We start from the raw sequence: 21,721 nt of genomic DNA on the forward strand, positions 1-21,721 counted from the left end.
CAAATAAACAATCATTCCCTGCAACAAAGGCCATAAACAATCATTCCCTGCAACAAAGGGACCCTTGCACTATGGTGCCAAATTTGGCACAGCTCTGCGCTTCGACATTTTGTTGTACACATGTCCCATTGTGGCCACTGAGGAAAATTATTTTAACACCTCTGAACTGTCCTTTAATCATAATATATAAATCATGTGTGAAATGCTGGCAGCACGCTAACCAGAGATTGAACTCGATTTCGTTGTATTTTCATTTAATTGTGCTCATAAAATTATGTGGAAAATTGGTGGTGTGCTGAGAAGTGAGTTCATGATGAAACTCACTTCTACAGAAATGTCGTGAATGTCAGGACTTTGCAAGTGGTTCATTTGTAAAAGACATATGGGGTGATTACGATGGCGGACGGACCTAAGACCGTCTGCCATTGTTGCGGAGAGTGGGACCGTCTGCCTGTAAGGCGACGGTCCCATACATGAGATTACAATGCGACCGCCACTGTGGCGGTCACTTAGTCTATCTCCAACATTGTGGAGGGTGCTGCTAACTGCAGCACCCGCCGCAATGTTCGAAATGCACTGTTTGCATTTCCCTGAACTACGTGGCAGGCACCATGCGGTGCCGGCCACCTGGTGCAGGGAAATGTAGGGGGGTACCATAGGTGCCCCTCAGTGCACAGCGAAACCCCCTGAGCACAAGAGGGGCCCGCAACAGGCCCCCAAAGTACATCCCCGCCAGCCTTTCCAGGCTGTTTCACTGCCATGGGAAGGCTGGCGGGGTTGCAGCATCATAATATGGTGGCTGGTGCCTGCTAGGCTCTGCCACCATTCTTTTGATGTGAGCGGTCCGACAGCAGCAATCGTTACGATTGCTGCTGTCAGACCCGTGGCGGACCGACTTTCCGTCCACCACACACACTACATTTGGCGGGCGGGCTTTGGCCGACACGATTGTGGGGCATCCTCCACCGGCAGCCATCGTAATGACCCTCTAACAGTCAAAGGCCTTCTCGGGAGGCCTCCGCCGCTTGTACCAGCCATTGCCCTTGCAAGCGCTGCCAATGACAGTACCAACATAACTAGTAGCCATCTCACTTCTAACAGTGTGACAATTCAGAGTACTCTACGCCACTCAAAGCTATAAGAATGGCATTGGTGGCAGATATTAGTCATTCCTAAAGTATACTGAATTATAAAATAGTGTTTGTGTGCTAATCTCAACATTTTTATGGACAGTGCCACCATGTGGTGTTGTGAATAAAGTGTCCGTGGCACCGGAAACCACGACCTCAAATTAAGCAGTGGACTATGCAATACAGAAATACAGGACTAGGACTCATGCTGAGGTTGAAGAAACTCCTACTTTCTAAAGACACAAGCAAATGTATTACAAGTTTTTGATACAGACAGGTGACAAATCTGTAGAAAAGGAAGGTAAAACTGAGCCGCTAAGAAAGGAAATATCTGACAGGTTTGCTGAAAAACAAAGAGTCTGCCAGCACTACACATAGCCTAGTAAAGATGAATTATGAAAGTGTCAGCAATAAAGAGGTGGAGGACATCTTCAATGACAAAATGGATCAGGCTTCAAGAAAAGATGCTGTAACCAACACAAAGAAATCTATGGATGCTGAAGGAGGCCTTGAAACCTTAGTAAAACAAGGCGTTGTACAAAAGGGTTAAAAATCGGCTTACACTAATTATGAAGGAGGAGCGAAGAGGTTTTTGGCAGGCTGGGGTAAAAATATCTCCTTTTCTATCATCATCAGCAAACAAAGAATGATGAAGCCGGATCAGTTTGCCTATTTTTGCCACACTGACCCACTTCCACAATATTACAGCTGGTGTAAATCCGCTTGGGGATGTAGCGGTTATGGTTTTCAAAATCTTATGTTATTTTCGCTCTCCAAGGAAAACTAGCAAAGAAGGCAAAAGACAATCAAAAAATGTGAAATTCAGTGACTGATTTATTTGGAGCAAAGTGAAAAAATCACCATCCGGCACACTTTGGGCAGCAGCAAGCTTTACCTTGCGATAGGGTATGCTCACCGCCAACATATAAATAGGGCCCTAACTCCCTAAATGTTCATAACAATGAAAGCATATATATTCAAAAATCAAGTGCTGAAACACTCTTGCCAAGACACATCCCCCTGAAGTCTTGGAAACCAATTCTACTAGGGCCAAGGAGGTTTTGACTACGTTGGCATGAAGAGTGCCTGTCCTTGATTTCTGCTGGCTGGGAAGGGAACTCAGTGTAAATGTTCAGGAAGCACTACTACCTTGATAGCCAGGCATGGTGATAACAAAACGTTGTTGTTCGGTTCTGGAAGATTTTTAGATTTAAGTACACTCCTTAGACCCTCCTACTTTAGGAGGTACTGGTTTGGTTTCTATTCTAAGATGAGTAATCAGTAGTTAGAATTAACCATTAGAAGAACAAGTTACTTACCTTTAGGATTGCTTTTTCTGGTAGATACTCTAAGTAACTGCAGATTTCTCGCTGCCAACCCATTCTGAAGGTCTGTTGAGTGGCCTCTCTAACATCTAAGTAGTTCTCAAGTTAGAGATCAGCAATCTGTCACCAATAATTGTTTCGCTCTTCTCTTCGGAGAGCACGAAAATTTAAAAGACAAGAAACTGACATCCGCTTACATGGGTGGGATTTCCATGCAGCTCTGCTCTGTCAATTTTGGAGCAGGATAGAGTGCACTGCTGGAAAAGTCTTCAGATCTAGGTTGGTGCCTGGAGGATATTCTAAGTTGGGGAATATGTGGTTAGAAATATCTATCAGAAACATCAACATCTTTTCATGAATGCCCCAGGCTCACAACAGTGGTGGAAAGGAATTGAACGCCACCATGTGTAGCACAGACAAAATTAAGGGAATCCTCTGTTTGGGGACCTGGTGAGACTTTCGCTTCTTGATGGAAAATCCTAAAAATGTCATAAGCTTAAAGCCGTCGTCCTGATGTGGTTTACTACTGACTGCTGCAAGCTCATCTTAAGCAGTCAGTCATCAATATAAAGAAACATATGGATCCCCAAATTCCAAGGTGGGCATCCACAACTGCTATCACATTCTTGAAAGGCCGAGAGGACAGGGTAAGGCTGGAGTGGAGCATGGCAAATAGGAACTGCGAATAACGCCTGTGGGACTACAGGGCGGCTATATGAAAGGAATATGCTACTTAACCAGTATGTATCTGTTCTTGGCATGTAGAGCTGCAGATCCACACACTAGCATAGAAGATTGCCATCTGGTGTTGGGCTCGGATGCTTGCACCTTGTTGTTGTCTTGGAAGAAGTCTTTGTAGTCACAAGATAGGGGGCTCCTCCCTTGGACGATAGTGCGCATGGGCATCAACTCCATCCTTAGATTGTTTTTCGCCATGATGGGAAATGATGGAGTTAGTAGAAGAAAAAGAGATGTCGATGTGTGTATATCTAAGTAAGAGAGAACTGGAACAGATACAGGTCCCAGGGAGGTGGGTGGTCGTGTGTGGATCTGCAGCTCTACATGCCAAGAACAGATGCATACTGGTAAGTAGCATATTCCGTTTGAGGCATATGAGCTGCAGATCACACACTAGCATAGACTATACAGCAGTATCTCCCCTAGCGGTGGTCACCTGTATCAGTTGCAGTAGTTTGAAATAAAGTTTTAAGGACAGCTTGGCCCACAGAAGCTTGTTGCTTTGCTTGTACATCAACACAATAGTGTTTAGTGAAGGTGTGTGTTGTAGACCATGTGGCTGCCTTACAAATGTCTTCTAAGGGAATGTTCCCTAAGAACGCCATGGGAGCCCCTAGTTTGCTTGTGGAAACTGCTCTAGGGGGAACTGTTAATGTGCGTTTAGCTTTTTGGTAGCATATTTGGATACATTTAACTATCCACCTAGCAATCCCAGATTTGGAGATGGGGTTACCCTTATGTGGTGGAGAGAAAGCTACAAACAATTGTTTTGTTTTACGGAAAGATTTAGTTCTGTCAATGTAATAAAGAAGGGCTGTTTTAACATCTAAGGTGTGAAGAGCTCTCTCTGCTACAGAGTCTGGGTTTGGAAAGAACACTGGTAACTCCACTGACTGGTTAAGATGAAAAGGAGATATGACTTTTGGAAGGAATTTTGGATTTGTCCTAAGAACCACTTTGTTACGATGTAATTGTAAGAATGGTTCTTGTATGGTTAAAGCCTGGATTTCACTTACTCTTTTAAGAGATGTGATTGCGATAAGGAAAGCTACTTTCCATGTGAGGAACTGTAGTTCGCATTTATGTAGAGGTACAAACGGGGGGTCCCATAAGCCTAATAAGAACAATGTTTAGATTCCACACCGGACAGGGTGGTAATCTGGGAGGAATAATTCTTTTAAGTCCTTCCATGGAAGGCTTTGATCGCAGGCACTCTAAAGAGTGACAAGTGCTGTCGATTTTGTAAGTAAGTTGCTAGTGCTGCTAGGTGCAGACGTATGGATGAGTATGCTAAATTACATCTTTGCAAATGTAGTAAGTAGCAAATGATGTTCTGGATGGAGGCATCTAGTGGGTGTATATTATTGTTAGTGCAGTAAATGGCAAATCTTTTCCATTTTGCAGCATAGCAAGCTCTAGTAGTAGGTCTTCTGGCTTCTTTGATAATGTTCATGCAGTCAGGTGGAAGGTTAAGGTAACCGAACTCTAGGACTTCAGGAGCCAGATCGCCAGATTCAGTTGACCTGGATCTGGATGTCTGATCTCTCCATGGTTCTGGGTTATTAAGGACGGGGAGAGACGCAGTTTTTGGTGTGGAACTAGTGAGAGTTCCAGTAGTGTTGTGAACCACGGCTGGCGTGCCCATGTGGGAGCTACTAGGATCAGTTTGAGAGATTGCTGCCTGAGCTTGCGTACCACTAGTGGAATGAGTGGGAGAGGCGGAAAAGCATACGTAAATCTCCCTGACCAGTTCATCCATATTGCATTGCCTTTTGACTCCGGGTGCGGAAACCTGGCGGCGAAGGTTGGGCATTTTGCGTTTTCGTGTGTGGCGAACAGATCTATGTCTGGTTGGCCCCATTTTTGGAAAAAGGGCAGTAGAACTTGGGGATGTAGTTACCACTCGTGAATCTGTTGTGTCTGGCGACTTAACAGATCGCCAATCTGATTGTGAACCCCTGGAAGGTGTTCCGCAAGTAGGTATATGTTCTGAGGAATGGCCCATCTCCAAATGTTCTGTGCGAGCTGGGACAGCTGCAGAGAATGTGTGCCTCCTTGTTTTTGTATGTAATACATGGCTGTCATGTTGTCCGTCCGGATGAGGACAGCCTTGTTCTGCACATGTTGTTGGAAGGATTTTAGTGCTAGGAATACTGCTAGCAGTTCTAGGTGATTGATATGGAGCACTTTCTGTTGAGTGATCCTTTTGCCCTGAGTTGTGTTTCCGGTCAATTTGCCCTGAGTTGTGTGTCCGAGGAGATGAGTTCCCCATCCTGTGAGTGATGCGTCTGTTGTCAGCACTATTTGTGGAAGAGGCTCTAGGAACGGCCACCTTTTGGACAAGTTTGCTATGTTCCACCACTGCAGAGAGCGATGTGTGTGGCTGTCCACCAACACCAGATCTGTAAGTTGTCCTTGAGCCTGGATCCACTGACGCGCTAGACATTCCTGTAAGGGACGCATTTGAAGTCAAGCATAAGGCACAATGAAGATGCAAGGTGCCATCATGACTATGAGCTGCATGAACACTGGCTGGAAGAGAGTGTTGGTTTTGAAATTTTGTGATAAGAGTTTGTATACTGGCTATCCTGGCTGGACTGGGATATGCTAGCACGGTGGAGGTGTTTATGGTAGCTCCTAGATATTGGTGTATATGAGAGGGCTGGAGATGCGACTTGGGGTAGTTTATGGTGAACCCCAAGTTGTGTAACATTTGGATGGTTTGGTGACTGTATAGAGCACATTGGTTGAATGACTTGGCTTTTATTAGCCAGTCGTCTAGATACGGGAAGACATGAATCTGTTGTCTTCTGAGATGTGCTGCTACTACTGCAAGACATTTTGTGAATACTCTGGGTGCGGTGGGCACTCCGAAAGGAAGGACTGTGAACTGGTAGTGTTGTCCGTCCACCACAAACCTTAGGTACTTCCTGTGAGCAGGATGTATGGGAATGTGGAAGTAGGCGTCCTTGAGATCTAGTGTGGCAAGGAAATCGCCTTGTTGCAGCAGTGGGAGCACTTGTTGAAGAGTGATCATATGGAAAAAATCTGAGTGTATATACAGATTTAGGGGTCTGAGGTCGAGTATTGGTCTCAGAGTCCCGTCCTTTTTGGGTATTAGGAAGTACACTGAGTATACCCCTGTTTCTTGATGCTCTAAGGGAACTGGCTCTATTGCGTGCTTTTGAAGCAGTGAGAGAACCTCTTGTTTGAGGAGCGTAAGATGGTCTGCGGACATTGGACGCTGTTTGGGTGGTATGTGTGTGTGTGGGGGGGTGGGTAGCCGTAAGTTCCACACAGTAACCATACTAGATAATTTGTCTTACTCACCTGTCTGTGGTGCCTGAATTCCAGACAAGTAGGAACTGTGTTAGTCTGCCCTCGAGTCGAATGGTCTGGGGGGAGCGGAGGAAAGTCACTGTTTTGTGGCAGGGGAGGTGCGAGTGTTGTTATTACCTCGTCCTTTGTTGTTGTTCCCTCTGTATCCACCTCTAAAATATCCTCTACTGGGGGATGTTTGTTTAGTGGCTTTAAATGTAGATGAGGTGTCTGCGCCCGTGTTTTTGGAGGCTCCTCTGTAGAAGGAGCGCCGAAAAGGAGCCACGCGTTTGTGGAGACTGTAATGCTCCCATGGACTTAGCAGTCTCGGTGTCCTTTTTCATTTTTTCAAGGGCAGTGTCTACAGCCGGCCCAAATAGATGTTCTTGGTTGAATGGCTGACTGAGTATGGTAGTTTGGACCTCTTGCCTGAAATGCGTAGCCAGGCATGTCGTCAAAGGAGTACACTGGTGCTGATTGATCTAGAGGCAGTGTCTGCTGCGTCAAAAGCACATTTAATTGACGTATTTGAAATTAGCTTGCCCTCTTGGATGAGGCCATTTGCCTGGGTTTTATACTGCTCAAGCAGATGTTGTAATAGATTTTCTAACTGGTTGTAGTGTGGCCTGTCATATCGTGCCAGTAGTGCTTGGGTGTTGGCAATAAGCCAGTGATTAGCTGCTTGTGCTGCTACCCTTTTGCCAGAAGCTTCTAGCAGTTTGGATTCTTTATCCGGGGGTGGTGCATCTCCGGAGGTCTGGGAGTTGGCACGTTTTCTAGCATTGGAAACGACTAGAGAATCCAAAGGCAACTGTCCTTTGATGCAAGTAGGATCTTCAGGGGCAGGCCAATATTTCTTTTCTATTCTAGGGTTAAAAACCCTGGCACGGATGGGATCTTTAAATACTTCAGGGGCATGCTTAATGACTCCTTTGATCATAGGTAATATTTGCACTGACTTTTGGGATTGTTCAAACGTATCTAAGAGGAAATCTTCCTCTGGTGTGTCGGAGTGCATTGTAACACCATGATAAAGTGCAGCTCTATTTAATAATTGGTCAAACCCCAGGTGATCATCTGGTGCAGATGATTTTGAGGGATATGGCTGTGGGTCTGGGAGGTCTGTTGGGATAGGGAATGCCCAATCATCTAGAAGTGAGGTATCTGGATCCGTAAACGGGTCATTAGGATCATCCCCCCCCCCCCCCCCCCCCAAGGTCATCATCATCATCAGGAGGTGGTGTATGCGGTGGAGAAGTTACAGGTAAGGGCGGTGTAGACAGAGGAGGTGGGTTAATAGAGAGTGTAGGAGAAGAAGGGGGCATAGGCGATGTTGCAGAGTCCTTCTTGTGTATAGGAACTGCAGCAGATGGTGTGTCCAGTTTTCGTTTTTTACATTGCACAGCCGTGACATGTCCTGTTTTTGGGTTTATATAAATCTTTTTCTGCCTTGGATCGATAGGATCTGGGTGAAGAAGGTCTTGTTCCTCGGTAACAGCTTTCGGTGCCAATTTTTTCGGGTCCAAGCGAGGTTGTGGTTGATCCTTATAGGTTTTGGCCTTAGGAGGCGTATTAGAGTCCTTAGCCGTTTGTTTCGGTGCCGAGGATGTTAGTTTCGGAGCCGAAGCTGGATCTTGAGGCTTGGGAATGTTCGAAGCCGGCTTATCTATGGGTCTTGACGTTTTCGGGGCCGATTTGGCAGTGGAAGGTGTCGGCGCCGAGTGTTCTTTTGGCTGCGGTGCCGAAGGTGCCAGCGGGACAATTACATGCGGTTTGCTCGGTCTCGAGCTACCGGAAGGCTTGTCTTTTTTCTTCGGACCTGAGCCCGGAGGCGGGGCTTCTGAAGGATGTTTTCGGTCTCGACTGGGGCCAACAGGCGAAGCCTTGACCACTGCCTTTGGAGGGGTTGGGGCAGGGGCAGTAGTACTCACACGTTGCCCGGGAGTGATGAGGTCGTCTGAGTCTTCGGCCTCTGAGATGATTTCGAGATCCTCAGAATCTTCCTCTGGGACATCGGGGCCTTCATCAAAGATGTCCTCTGGTTCCCGGAGCTGGTCTCTGTGCCATGATGTGTCGTCTAGCCCTTTGATCTCGAATCGTCTTTTTCGATCGAAAGGATGCACAGGCTGGACAGCTGGACTCCTCGTGTTCAGGTGATAGGCACAGGTTGCAGACTTTGTGATGGTCACTGTGCGGAAATTTTGCTCCACACTGAGGGCATTTTTTAAATGGCGTCCTTTCCATGAGCCGTAGGCCTTACGGTATGGATAGGCCCAGCGGCCCGCGGCGACGTCCGGAATCGAGGCGATGAAGTCGAGTCGAAGATGAAAGTGATTCGATGGTTTTTCTGGAAGTTTTGCACTTCGAAAAAGTTTGAAATTGAGATTTCCAACTGGAGCGGAAAAGTTGCATCCGAACCCAACGGCGGAAAAAAACAATCTAAAGATGTAGTTGATGCCCATGCGCACTATCGTCCAAGGGAGGAGTCACCTATCTCGTGACTACAAAGACTTCTTCCAAGACAACAACAAGGTGCAAGCATCCGAGCCCAACACCAGATGGTGATCTACTTTGCTAGTGTGTGATCTGCAACTCATATGCCTCGAACATAAGGGTACTACAAGTCCAGGGGCCCCACCGAGTTTACTGGGTCCAGAGAAGTAAGAATCTGAGACAGGTTGAATTGTATTTGTCTTTCCACAGAAAAACATTCAGTGGGTTACGATTCAGTATAGGCTTGAGGCCTCCATCCTTCTTCGAGACAAGGAAGTAGTGCAAATATCACCCTTTTCCTCTCTTTTCGAAGTCGCCACACACTCGTTGGCACCCCTGGCCAGAAGAAGATTGACATGTGCAGCAAGATTTCAGAATTTTCCGCTGAGAGCTGTGGACTCACTCTGATAGGGGGGAGTTATTAAAGGCAGGATGTAGCCCCTTTGAATGATTTGCAAGACCCACCTGTCTGATGTGATGGTTTTCCTGCAGAAAAGGAAATGTTGAGTCCGACCAGTGGAGTATGTGCATGTGAGGACAGGTTAAAGCAACATGGCAGCCGCTGCCTCAGGGGAAGAAGAATTACAGGAGAGTTGCCCATGCTGGCGTGACAGGCTTTGGCAGCTGCCATGACCTCTGCCTTGAAAGGACTGGGGTTGCAGCTGCTGCACAGGTTGGGATGGTGGCGAGTTCTGTAGACCAGCCCAAGTATGACCTAGACCAGGTGTCAATGAGGTTATCCGTCAGGGCCTCACTAAATGTGACTCAGAAGAGGTACGACCTGGTTGATGGATCTCAGTTAACAAATTTTCCTTAATTTCACGAGTAGGCAACTGTAAATACAGCATTTCTGTAGCCCTTCATACAAATACAGTGAAAAAGGCACTAGGTACCAGTGGTAGCCCACTCACACTTTATATATCAGAAAGGTATTCGAGAAAGGCTTATACTACACAACAGTGCTGTGTCAGGCCAGATGTCAAGGTTTAGGGAGTGATTGTATACTCACTGGTTGTGCTACTGCAACCATGTAGTGTGACATACGCCTGGAGTGGGCCAATGCCAGCTCGTGGTGGAAGACAAGTGTTGGACTCTAGCATGGGGCTGGTGGAGTTTGTTTTGTCACTGGCACAGAAAGGACTGGCACGGATCCAGGATAGAAGTGCAGGTCAGCTATGGGACAGACCCAGAAATAGGTCCAACTAGGTCAGTTGGTGCCGAAGGATATTCCGTCGGGAGAAATCCAACTGGAGCCGCCTGCGGCTATGGTGGCCAGAAGATACACCAGAGGGGGACAGAAGTGTCTGAAAGAGCTGCAGAATGGCCTTCTTAAAGGCTGATATTTGCTGCATTTCAAAGGCGGTCAAGAGAACTTGAGGCAGCCTGGGAGTAATTGCAAAACTGGATTGAGTCAGAAGTTACTTATAGGTATGATCTTTCAATTAATGCCTTTGCACCTTCTCGAATGGTAGGATGGAAGGCCTCCTTACTTTTCTTGCACTGATGGAATGTTTTTTGACTTAAAGGAAGACTTGAAACAGGAAAGGGACCTCATTTGGGAACAGCCTCTATAAAAAGATCACAAGCACCATCAGCAACTTGGGAGAGGTAGAGGAACTGACATCTCAACGGTGAAGTCTTCTTATATTTGGAGACAGAGACCTGCTTCCCGCTCCTGAATTACTTTGTGTGCATGACGGCCCATTTATCACATGACTTTGAGTCATGAATGGTGCCAAGCATCAAAGGCACATGCCATGCAGGTCCTTGATCATCACCTGCTTCTTGAAGTCATGACCCGGATTCAATATTGCCATTTTCAGCGGAGACATTGTGTTTTGCACATTTTGTCTTACACATTTTGCACATTTAATCAGCGCCTTTTTAAATGCATCAATTAAGATCTTCTATCTTGACAGCCCATAGGGCTTCTTAATGAAACTTGGGATAGAAATCCCCAAACATTTGCGAGATCACCAGCTACGCAGCATATGGAGGAATGCAATGTCTCATAATAAGAAATTTCAAATAGATCTGTTTGGAGAGGTTTCAAGATGCTTTGAGCCATTTATGAATGTCTTACTCACACAATGCAACACTTCCTTCGATTATATTCTGCCTAGTTCTTTTTTTTGCTAAATGTATGATTTCTCCATGTGCCTTAACAGTATTGGGCTTTTTGGTCTGCCTCATCAACTGTCAAATTAAATAATTGCATCAACGTGTACTTCAGTTTTCTTATTAACTGATTTAAAAGTTACAGCAAACAAACACACTTGCACTTTGTTTTAGAAAAGATTAAACCATGTTCTTAACCCCCTTGACATGCTTGAGGCGAGCAAATGGCGCTTGGCATCACAGAAATCACAAATAAATAAAAAATACAAATAATATAAATAAATATACATGCTACAAGATTTAACCAGGTGCCCTTCATTGCTTTTTATTGGTGGTAGTTTAACTTTTGTAGTTTTAGTTTGTAAATGTGTTGGTTCTACCGCCTACCAAAAGTGAAGTATATTTCTGTTTTTCCTCTCATCTCTTCCAGGATGCTGCTGGCGCTCTAGCATCCTGTGATCCTATGAGTGCATAAGTTAAATAAAATGAATACATGTGTAAATAGTGTTGTTATGGGAATATTTTCAAAGAGCAATAAAGCATTCATGAAAAATGTCTGGACAGTGGATTTGCCCTTTCACCCTAGACCTTGAAGCTTCTTTCTTGCTAATGTATACGACTAGTGCTGAAATGCTGTCACTGGTTTTGCTACCACACAACGCTGCTCCAATTTCAGAAAGAGCTGAAGATGTCCCTCTTTAAAGAGCACTTCATAACAATCTAGTAACAATACACTCCTGCTCTAAGAAAATCGCCCATTGACTATACTTTTTGGCTGTAGCCCTCACTATGTACAAGGCCATACAGCCCTTCAGCTAGGTTCTCTCTATACAAACAATGCAAACATACACATACAACATATGTACAATGTCAATGGAGTGGAAGTAAACTTACTCTGGATCTTTTAATCTGCAGAATAGCTTCCAATATAAATATTTCATCAAACTCTTCTGTTATAGGTTCCAGTTCTATCAAACATTCTAAAATAAATCAAAGAATTGTAGACAGAACTGATAGCATTATTTGTAAATTAAATTTACACAATATTCATTTGCAAAAATGGCGGATTACCACACCTCCAAACAGTTAGTAAGAATGACACATCTAGGTATTTAACACCCTCTGGGTCACTGAGCAGGTGGAAAATGTTGACGAGGCAGTCACTATGAAGAAATGATTTGTGATACAGTTCTTGTAAAGGCTGTATGTTGTACTATACTGACCTGATGCGAAAAATGATAGGTGAAACTTGAAATGAGGGGAAATAGCTAATGTAGATTCTTCTGGCCTGATTTAGGGATGGCAAACCTAACAATCCCCCAATTAATGTGGATTAGAGAATGAACCAATTTAAATGCTCAAGTATGCACAGATAATTTACTAGACACTCTGGATTTAGACATAGCATGTATAATCCCTTGCATAATTTACATCAAAAATCCTCCTGAGCTAAATAAAAGTTTCCTTATTTGTGGGATTGCTCGTCACTGGACAGGAGTCAGGAGACACCTCAAGTCCTCTACTGGGAATGAGTCTCTGGGAAGAACTTTCAGTTCAATGGTCTTTGCTTATTTTGAGATCGGTCCCTAGGTTTCATCAAGTCCCCCATCACTAAGAGTCTTTAGTTAAATTTAGGCACGGAACAATCCCAGAGTTAAACAAAGATGGCGTTTAGTCTGTCTTCATGAAAGTTTTCTCATTTACTTCCTTAGTAACATGGCAGATGAGACACTGTCCATGTTTTATTCATGTGTTCAGCTCATAGGACAGCAGGAGCGGCCTGGCTAACTCCACGTCAGAAGGACATAGATGTAAGGCAATTGAATATCGCTCAATAGGCACTGCATGTTTGTGTCTCAAATTATGTCATTAACGCTTGGTTTGAACAACCTAAACACATGTATCATTGTTAATCTGAACAGGGGTCATAGGAACAAATTTAATGTAGCTGGGTGCAGGTATACAGCACTTCATTTCTAGAATATATTGTTAATCATTTTTTTCCAACCTTCACACTACCATAAAACACTAAACATATGCTGAATATGGTAGATGGAAATGCAGGTGTGATTATGTAAACTGAATTTGTAGTGTATTTTAAACTGTATGATTTTACAGATTTTAGTCATTTCCGAATAAACTCTACAACTGAACAACTGAAAAGATGAGCAAGTCAGAGCACACTAAATTCAAATCCCTGTTATTGGAAGACTGCGTCCTTTTGAAGCCTGACCACTGCCCCTACAACTTGCTATAAGCAATGTGAACCTAAACATTGCTGCTGATATAATGTGGAATTCACCTTTGAGAAGAGACATCAAAATCCACTCCCTGGCTTAGCAGGGGGTCCGGAGGCAGAGGACTAAGGAGATCTTACCATTGTAATGGGAAAAAGTCAGGGGATGCCAGCAAAAGTCGGGGGATCCTTTCATTTGCCATTCAGCTGTATCAAACTGTAGTTGGACATGGTTCCTTACTGTAATAAGACAGGTATGACTCACACGTTTGTTTACTAGTTCTATATCTCATATACTATACGCAACAAAAATAATTTTAGAAATTGTGGATTTGATCATTTACAAGCTCACCCATTGCACACCACTTTCAACTAGACATTTGAAAGAGATTAGGCTCTGCTGAACAGGAGCTCACCAAACAGGAACCACTATCCACGTGTGTGTCTTGACATGTGAGGCAGAGGTCTTGTCCTAAGGGAGCTCCACCAAGCACATTATCAATCTTGCAGAATCCTGCTTACCCAGGACACATCCTGACCTACTGCACCCCTCTGGAATGATACCAACCCATGGATGAGAAGGGCGAGGTGTGAGACCCCACTCATTTGGCAGCTGATGTCGCTTGGCCAGGCTGATGCGGGAAGAAGGCACGGCTGGTGAAACAAGCACCTCTATTGGTGGTACCTAGGCACTGCTGCTCGAACCCTCCTCAAACATCTCTGGGATGAGATGTGTCTGCAGGGGGCCGAGGAGGGGCAGCTGACTCCTTATGCCTTCCGACTGGTGGGGCATCTGCCGGGCTCGCTGAGACCTGCAAGCACCAGTGATGTGCTAGCCCTGTCAGGCCCAGACGACCAAGCACAGGAAGGGCCCCTTACTGAGACATGACTACAGCAGAGAAAGGGTTCAGCAGGCTTTCTCAAGCACAAAACAACTAAATAGATGATGACAGAAGGTGACTCTCTCATATTATCAACTCCTCGCAGCCTCCAATATGTTATAAAGCATGCCACCTCCTTATTGGGGTGCCAGAGATATGCAATCCAGAGCAGTTTCTCAGCAACTGGTTGTGATAATAAATCTTTTATTTATTTATTTTATTTATATAGTGCCTGAATCACCCCCGAAGGGGTATCTCTGCGCTTATGGACATACAAGAAAGCGCTGGTACTATGTGAGGCATCTAGAACAGAAATGTATTTATGGTCTTTCTAAAGTGAAGTTGGTCCGAGCACTGCCTCAATGAAATAGGGAGCGAATTCCAGTTCCGGGGGCCAAGATACGAAAAAGCCTTCCCCCCAGTCCTAGACTTACTAATCTGGGGAACTTTGAGAAGGGATTTAGAGCTGGATCGAAGGTCTCTAAGGGGAGTACATTGGCTAAGTTTCTCCATTGCCAAACACCGCCTTGTGGACGATGCAGCAAACCTTGAATTTTATTTGATTGCGCACCGGAAGCCAATGGAGCTGCCGCAACAGCGGACTCGAAGATGATCTGCAGGGGGCATTCAGTACCAACTGTGCCAATGTATTTTGAATTCCAGACAGATCCTTTCTGTATGTTTTGTCATAGAACAGGCGCATTGGGCCCTGGTGGCAAAGCCCCCCCCACCCCCCCCCCCCCCCACGGCCCCTCCTAGGCATCTGATAGCCCAATTCCTCAAGTATGCCGACAGGGATATGATACTCTATTAATCTCGTCTTGCATCAGAGATCTCACAGACTCAAGGAAGAGCAATATCTTTCCAGACTATGACACAAGAGCAGCAGAGGAGGCACACTTTCTCTGCTGTTAAACGGTAACTTAAATCAATGCAGTTGACTTACACACGCTATTTCCTCCAAAATAAAATGCAATTCAAAAGAGCAAAACACACTTCTTTGAGAGGCCACAGGAGGTTTGGAACTGGCTAGAACAGTGAAATCCCAAGAGATCCGAATATCCATGTCCACAAACTGAAGTGCAATATGGGGCTGACCCCAGACCTCCACACGAAAGATAGAACTGGAGCAGCTGGAGGTGGGCACTTAAATCTAGCACAAATGACTGTGAGGAAATGCAGAAAAAATTACAAGCACAAGCTAGGAGGACAGTGGCAGCGACAAGCCCGTTTTGTGTGAGCCTACCTCCCGACATGTACCATCATATAACGACCACCTTGGCTGGCTATTAATATCCTTTGCTATAATTATTTGCTCATTACTGTTAATATATATGTTTTCTACACTGCAGAATGCGAGGGGTGGGGGGCCTCATACAGCACAACCTTTTTACCAAATATACATCTAACAAACTGGGTCCGCACTAGAATCCTAATACAAGTTGCTCGGTTGCTTCTCACTACACTTTTAATCCCGCACATGGTTCACAAGTTGGGACAGGATGATGGATGCCTAATGATAGGAATTGTAGGGTGGGGGGAGCAGGAACTCATAAAACTGTTTATTGTATCAGTTTAGAACGTTGTATTGCATTTATACATGTAAAGACACATTGAGGTCTGATAGAACACACCTTCTTTTGAAAATGGCCCTTTCTTCAAGGCCATCCCCAGACCTTTTGCCTTCACTCCTCCATTTTTGCTACATTTCTTTTTTGTTGGCTTTAGGAGTCTGTGCACCTTGCCAAAGCTAACCAGTGCCAAACTGTGTGTGCTCTCTCCTCCTTAAAGCATGGTAGAACTGGCTTATGCAGAATTGGTATATTTAATTTGTCGCTAGTAAAGTGGCACTGACTGTACCATGGGCCTGTAAATTAAATGCTACTGAGGGCCTGCAGCACTGGTTGCCACTTAGGAAGTTAGTCTGGAACCAGGGCAGGGCATCTATGCACTTCAAAGGCATGCCTCTAGACACTTTCCCCCACTTCAAAGGCACAACTGTGTATAAGAGAAAGACCTCAGACACCAACTCTTCAGTATACTTCTGGACGCTCTGCCAGCAAGATGGACTGCCACTCTGCTTTACAGCTGATCTAAAGAAACTGCTGCCCTGTTGCTTGGGTAAGCAGAACTGCACCGACAGCTTCATCTTGATTTCAGGACCCCACAGTGATTCAAAGGAGTAGTCTGCTGGTCTCCTGTTCTGAGCCTTAGGGACATAAAAGGCTCCACAACAGCTCCTGAAGCAGTCTTCAGAGTTCCTGATTGCCAAATGGTGCCTCTCGGGTCCTGGACACTTGGTGTGCCTCACAAGCTCTTGAAATAAAGCTTTTGGGCTCTTCATGACTGCGAATGGTCCTGTTCGCACTGGAACTGTGCCACTTGCACCGAATATTAATGCGAGCCACCACTAGCCCATCTCTTCGCTCCGCACCATTGATAGCTAGCAATGGTCCGCCAACATGAAGCTCAATCCCGCCTGCGATGCCTGGCCTGCACTTTGCACCATGCCGCCTGCAACACTCTCCTTGCTCCTCGTGACCCTCTCTAACACATAATCATACAAATAGTGGATGAGCTGACAGATCTGCACATCAGTATTTCATTTTATCACAATTATTTTCAAATTCATTACTCTATGAGGCAGCTCCCATGGTGCTGAAATACCCACCCACCTTAGGTATAAATCCACTAGACCTGCTTAAAAAGCAGTCTAGAACATAATATCCAACAAATGCACCAGAGCACACCAAACCAATGTTACTCTTATCCTCAATCAATAGGGCTTGCAAGAAGCATTGAATCTGAAGACTGCGTTAACAGGTTTCCAAACAATAGTCCACAAAGGTTGATGTATCCAGTCACTCTGTTTTAGTCCATTCTGAAAAACAGAAGACAGCAGCCGACGCGCGTTTCGTCTTCCTGGACTTTCTCAAGGCTTCATTTGAGTTTTTAAAGGGAAGTTCTTTGCATAAAGTATATCTCCAATGGTTGATAGTTAAGATTCTGATGAGGAGTGTTCCTGTCTGCCTTTCTTGTTTTGTTAGCAAGCGGCTCTTTAGGTCTCTGAAGACCACACGTGATTATTGGTGTACAAGGGTGTGAGCCCCGGTCAAGTAACAACCACAATTCTTTACAGGGTGAACCACAGTCACCAAATAAACGTGTGTAGCTTGGTACAACATGCACTCAGGCTTAGCTTGGAGGCAATGTGTAAAGTATTTATGCAGCACACAAACACTAATAAAGTGAAAATATAACACAAGACAAATCTCACAAAATTAGGAAAAACAGGGTACATTTAAATACATTTGAACCAAAACAACAAAAATCCAATTAGTAGAACCAGAGTTCTGAATTTTTAAAGTTTTTGTTAAAACTAGCAACTAAAAGATCAAAGCACCAACCACGGACATCTAGGCCAATCTTGGAATGCGGTTTGGTTACAGGGAGTGAATTAGGCACAGTCAGCGCGAACTTAAAAGACATTTTGAAAAAAAATGTCTGAGAAGGTAAAGTTCAGAGGGACAAAGCTGAAGGCAGAGTCCAAGCAGGAAGCGTCACCGTCAAGGAGCCTTGGGGCGAAGCCGCAGTGAAGTTTAAAAAAAAAACTTTTTATTGAAGTTAAAGCAAAGAATCGTGTTTACATCAACTCCATGGGGTACAGCAGTCATATCATACAATGGATAGATATTCGTCACTACAGATGTTAAAAATGTAAGGGTCTCCATGTCTAGTTCGTCTTATCGCCATATCTTCTGTGAGAGAAGTTCAAATTTCCCCTCTATAGGCGTTCCAGCCTCCCCATTTTTTATATCACTTCTTAGGGCAGCCTCTTTGTTTGTATACCTCTTTTTCTGCAATCATGCATTTATACATTTCCGCAGTGAAGATTTTTACTTAGTTTCTTTTTCTGGAAGTCGAAAATCTCCAACGCGAAGAGGCAGATGGCTGTAGCCGAAGACATTTTCACGAAGTCAGACACACCTTTGGCGAAGGACCGCTGAACAGGATTTGCTGCTTCAGAGGAGAACATAGTAGAAGAAGCTGCAGAGTCAATCCAGCCAGCGATGCACCTTGAGCGGATAGGCAGCAGGACGATCCCGGTCTCATCCTAGTTCTCAGGGCAGTTTTTGGCCACCACTGTTCTTAGTTCTCAGTTTTGGGATTTGGCCATCTGGGCATCTTTAGCACCACATCCAAGGTTCCAGGGCGGGATGGACACCATGTAGCGGTTCAGGGATCACTTGGCTGGGTCCAGGTGACCCTGCTCAAGAGTGATGAGTTTATTTTCCTGTATCTATTCATCCAGATGTGACAATAACATTCTTGAAACCCCTTTCCTTGGATATCTAGGAAGCTAATCAATCTATCAGGTGAGAGTTGTGTGTCTATCAAGATGGTGGGATCCTTTTGTGTCCCTCTGGCTTTGAATAGGAGGCCATTAAACTAGACATTTGAGTCAATCTGGTAGTCCTGGGTTCAGGTGAAGATTCAAGGCTCACCGCATCATTACATCTTCAGTAAAAATGAGCCGCTGCACTGAGTCGTTTGGGCAGATAAACTGTCAAGAGGCCAAATGCCCGAATGAATGAATGTTTATTACTTTATGCTTACGGATTCCTGCAGAACAGGATTTTCCATTACAATCAAAAAGCAAATTAAGCCTCTGAATTAAATTCATACCCCACCCTATGTAAATGCTGCTGACCACTTCTTTGCAATTACATTATATACTTACAAGTATGGGGTGGAGTCATTATCTAAACACACTGTGAAATGCGCAGGAAAAATAACATCAACAACAACCAGGTTACCGCTGCAAGATTTATATATAGCAGGTGTAAAACTTATTTTTAATTAACCCATCCTTTGGCCCTGCCAACAGGTCCAGCAGGTGTGCTCACTTTAGAACAAAGTTCATATTTATTTAGCCAACAAAACCTCAACTTTTGAGTGACATATCACTTACTTAAAAATGATGGCCTTTCATCTGGGTTTTGGGCCCACCCACTGGTCATTAATGAGATTATTGTATCGCGATGAGGAATGTCTCTTGGTAGTGACTCTTCACTGGTGTCAGGCCTCGTTCCTTTGCAGACACTAAACATGATCTGCATGGGAGTTGTTGCATCTGTTAACACATACATAGAATAGATAAGTATTTAACATAAAAATCAAATAAAAAAATATTTATAGAGCACACAGCTGCAAACAGGTGCTCTAGCACTAAAGCACAAACATGGAACCAAAGACAAGAATGGAAATTGGACATTGCCTGAACAACTTTTCATTCTCCAGACGCTGCAATGCCAAGACTTAGAAGCTAAAACCGTAATAGAGCGTCTGCCTTTGGGGTTTAGACGAAACCGAGGACATTTTAAAAGTAAAAAATGCTCTGATCTTAAAGTGTGGGCCCAGAAGTATTTTCTAAGTCAACTGCATAGATAATTTGGAGAATGTTGATGGAAAGCCTTGAATGCAATCAGTAGGGCTTTGAATGTGATTTGTTTAGTACTGAGGAAGCATTATTGGTATTTGCTGGTTTGAATGGAGAAAAGTAAACAAATGCATATTTTCGTTATTTCTGTTACACTGGCCTGCTAACTAGGGAAGGGCGGAACTCATGGAATTTCACTCCGTGGAAATCCACTGAGTTGCATGAAAACTCAGTGAGATTCTGTAGAGGCTCGCGAATGGGTGGAAAATGTCACATTGCACTGCTCGTGCTGATTTTTTGCGGAGAGCGTGCTCCGTGCTGAAAAATATGCACAAATGGCACCACTTCGGCGTGCCAGAGGGTGCTGCCTCTCAAATAGATTTTCTACTCGAGTGACAGCTTTCTCACTGTAAACTGTCATGACTGCCCACGCTGGGAAAATCTAGGCGGGTGCCCTCCTACGAACACTGCCCTAGGGGATGGCAATTTTCGCTCACTAATTAACCGTTGGCGAGCCGAGTGAGAGAAAAAACTCCTCCATGCAGTGATTAGCGGAATTTGGCCAGAACTTGTAACGAAGAGTGGCAAAACTCTACCAACGATGCCACTGGAGATTAATGCATTGACCTCCCCTACCAGTAACTACTTCTTCAGACTGCGCCATAGGCTCGAGGAATAATTCCCAAACACCAAAAACAAACTGTCAGGTATGACATTCATAAGTTGAATCGGTGCCAGGAGAATTTCAGTCACTATGGAACTACCAAGCTGTACTGCCCAGAACACCACATATCTACTTGTCTTACCAGCAGTCAAGATATCCCGACCTTGTCAGCGTGCCTAAACCTATGTCAGGAGCTCACTAGCACACCGGCCTTATCAACAGAGCATGGTGTTCTTTGATGCAGCCGTAGCTCAACTCAACATCAGGCTTTAACAAGCATTGGCATAGCCAATAGGTCTCGCTTTTGGGACCTTATAAGTATTTAGGTATGCAGCACAATATCCTTAGTGCAACAACACCAACTGTTGCATGGCTAAACACTTATAAGGTCCCAAAGGCGAGACCTATTGGCTATGCTTACGCTTTTTGTAAAGGTGTGTCTGGAAGCAATCAGGCCAAGAAAAGTGTCATGGAAGCAAAATTGTGAAACTGTGACAAAGCAGCAGCAAACAATTCTTACCACGAGCTTGGGAGACAGAAAAGAGAATGAAAAGCAAGCAAATACTAGAAGTCAGATGGCAGCAGAATAAAGGATCAATCGGGTAATAAAGGGAACTAAAAAATATCCTAGTAAGTGAAGCTAGAATAAGCAGCTAGAGGTAACATTCAGCTGAAAGATTATAAAATCCGATAAGCCGGTGAGCCATAGAACAGGAGCACGAATGAAACCAGAAGAAAGAGGGGGAATGAAGTCTTCAGGGGGGAATGATGTCACTAGACGCACAGAACGAGTGCTGACATTTACCAAGAAAGGGAGCCAGAAGACACCACAACTGATTATGAAATCTAACACTGATGATAAAAACAGCAGAGACAAGACACCAGAACCGATGATAACACCAGCAGATACAGGAAGCTTGCAGACAGCAAAACACATTATGAAACTAGCAGACGCTGTGCACAGAAACACCGGGAAATCGTATAACAAAGGCAGCTTGAAGAAAGCACAACAGATTGCGTGATAGCGCCAGAAAAGTTGAAGAAAAGAGCACGGGTAACATGGAGCTACCAACTGTTAGGGGCATCCAATCAGAAAGAGAGCAGAAAAAAACATAACTGGTGCAGAAATCCGTAGAAACAGACAACCTGAAGACACCACACGGATAATAAAATCAGCAGACACCTGAGATCATAAATACATACAACTGATGATTACAGCAGACACCGGAAACCTTGAGACACACAACTGATGGGGTAATCACAGCAAACACAGAAAACCTGTTAGACACCAAAAGCAATTATGAAATCAGGAAACACCGGCAGAACAATGAGACACCGGACCATGTGACGAAAAAAGACACAGGTAGCCAGAAGACAA

At 44.6% G+C, this 21,721-nt stretch overlaps 1 protein-coding gene across 1 annotated transcript in view; it reads right to left on the minus strand.

Moving 5' to 3' along the window:
- Positions 1-21,721, minus strand: part of RIPK2 (receptor interacting serine/threonine kinase 2) — a 330,649-nt gene that overhangs the window by 56,947 nt on the left and 251,981 nt on the right. Inside the window, exons 6-7 of the mRNA XM_085605314.1 lie at positions 19,212-19,373; positions 12,017-12,102 (exon numbers count right to left, since the gene is read on the minus strand). Coding sequence (XP_085461440.1) covers positions 12,017-12,102; positions 19,212-19,373 — 248 coding nt within the window. The remainder of the gene's footprint in view (positions 1-12,016; positions 12,103-19,211; positions 19,374-21,721) is intronic.

The sequence above is a fragment of the Triturus cristatus genome, chromosome 5_1, assembly GCF_964204655.1.
Source record: "Triturus cristatus chromosome 5_1, aTriCri1.1, whole genome shotgun sequence".
Taxonomy (NCBI): Eukaryota; Metazoa; Chordata; class Amphibia; order Caudata; family Salamandridae; genus Triturus; species Triturus cristatus.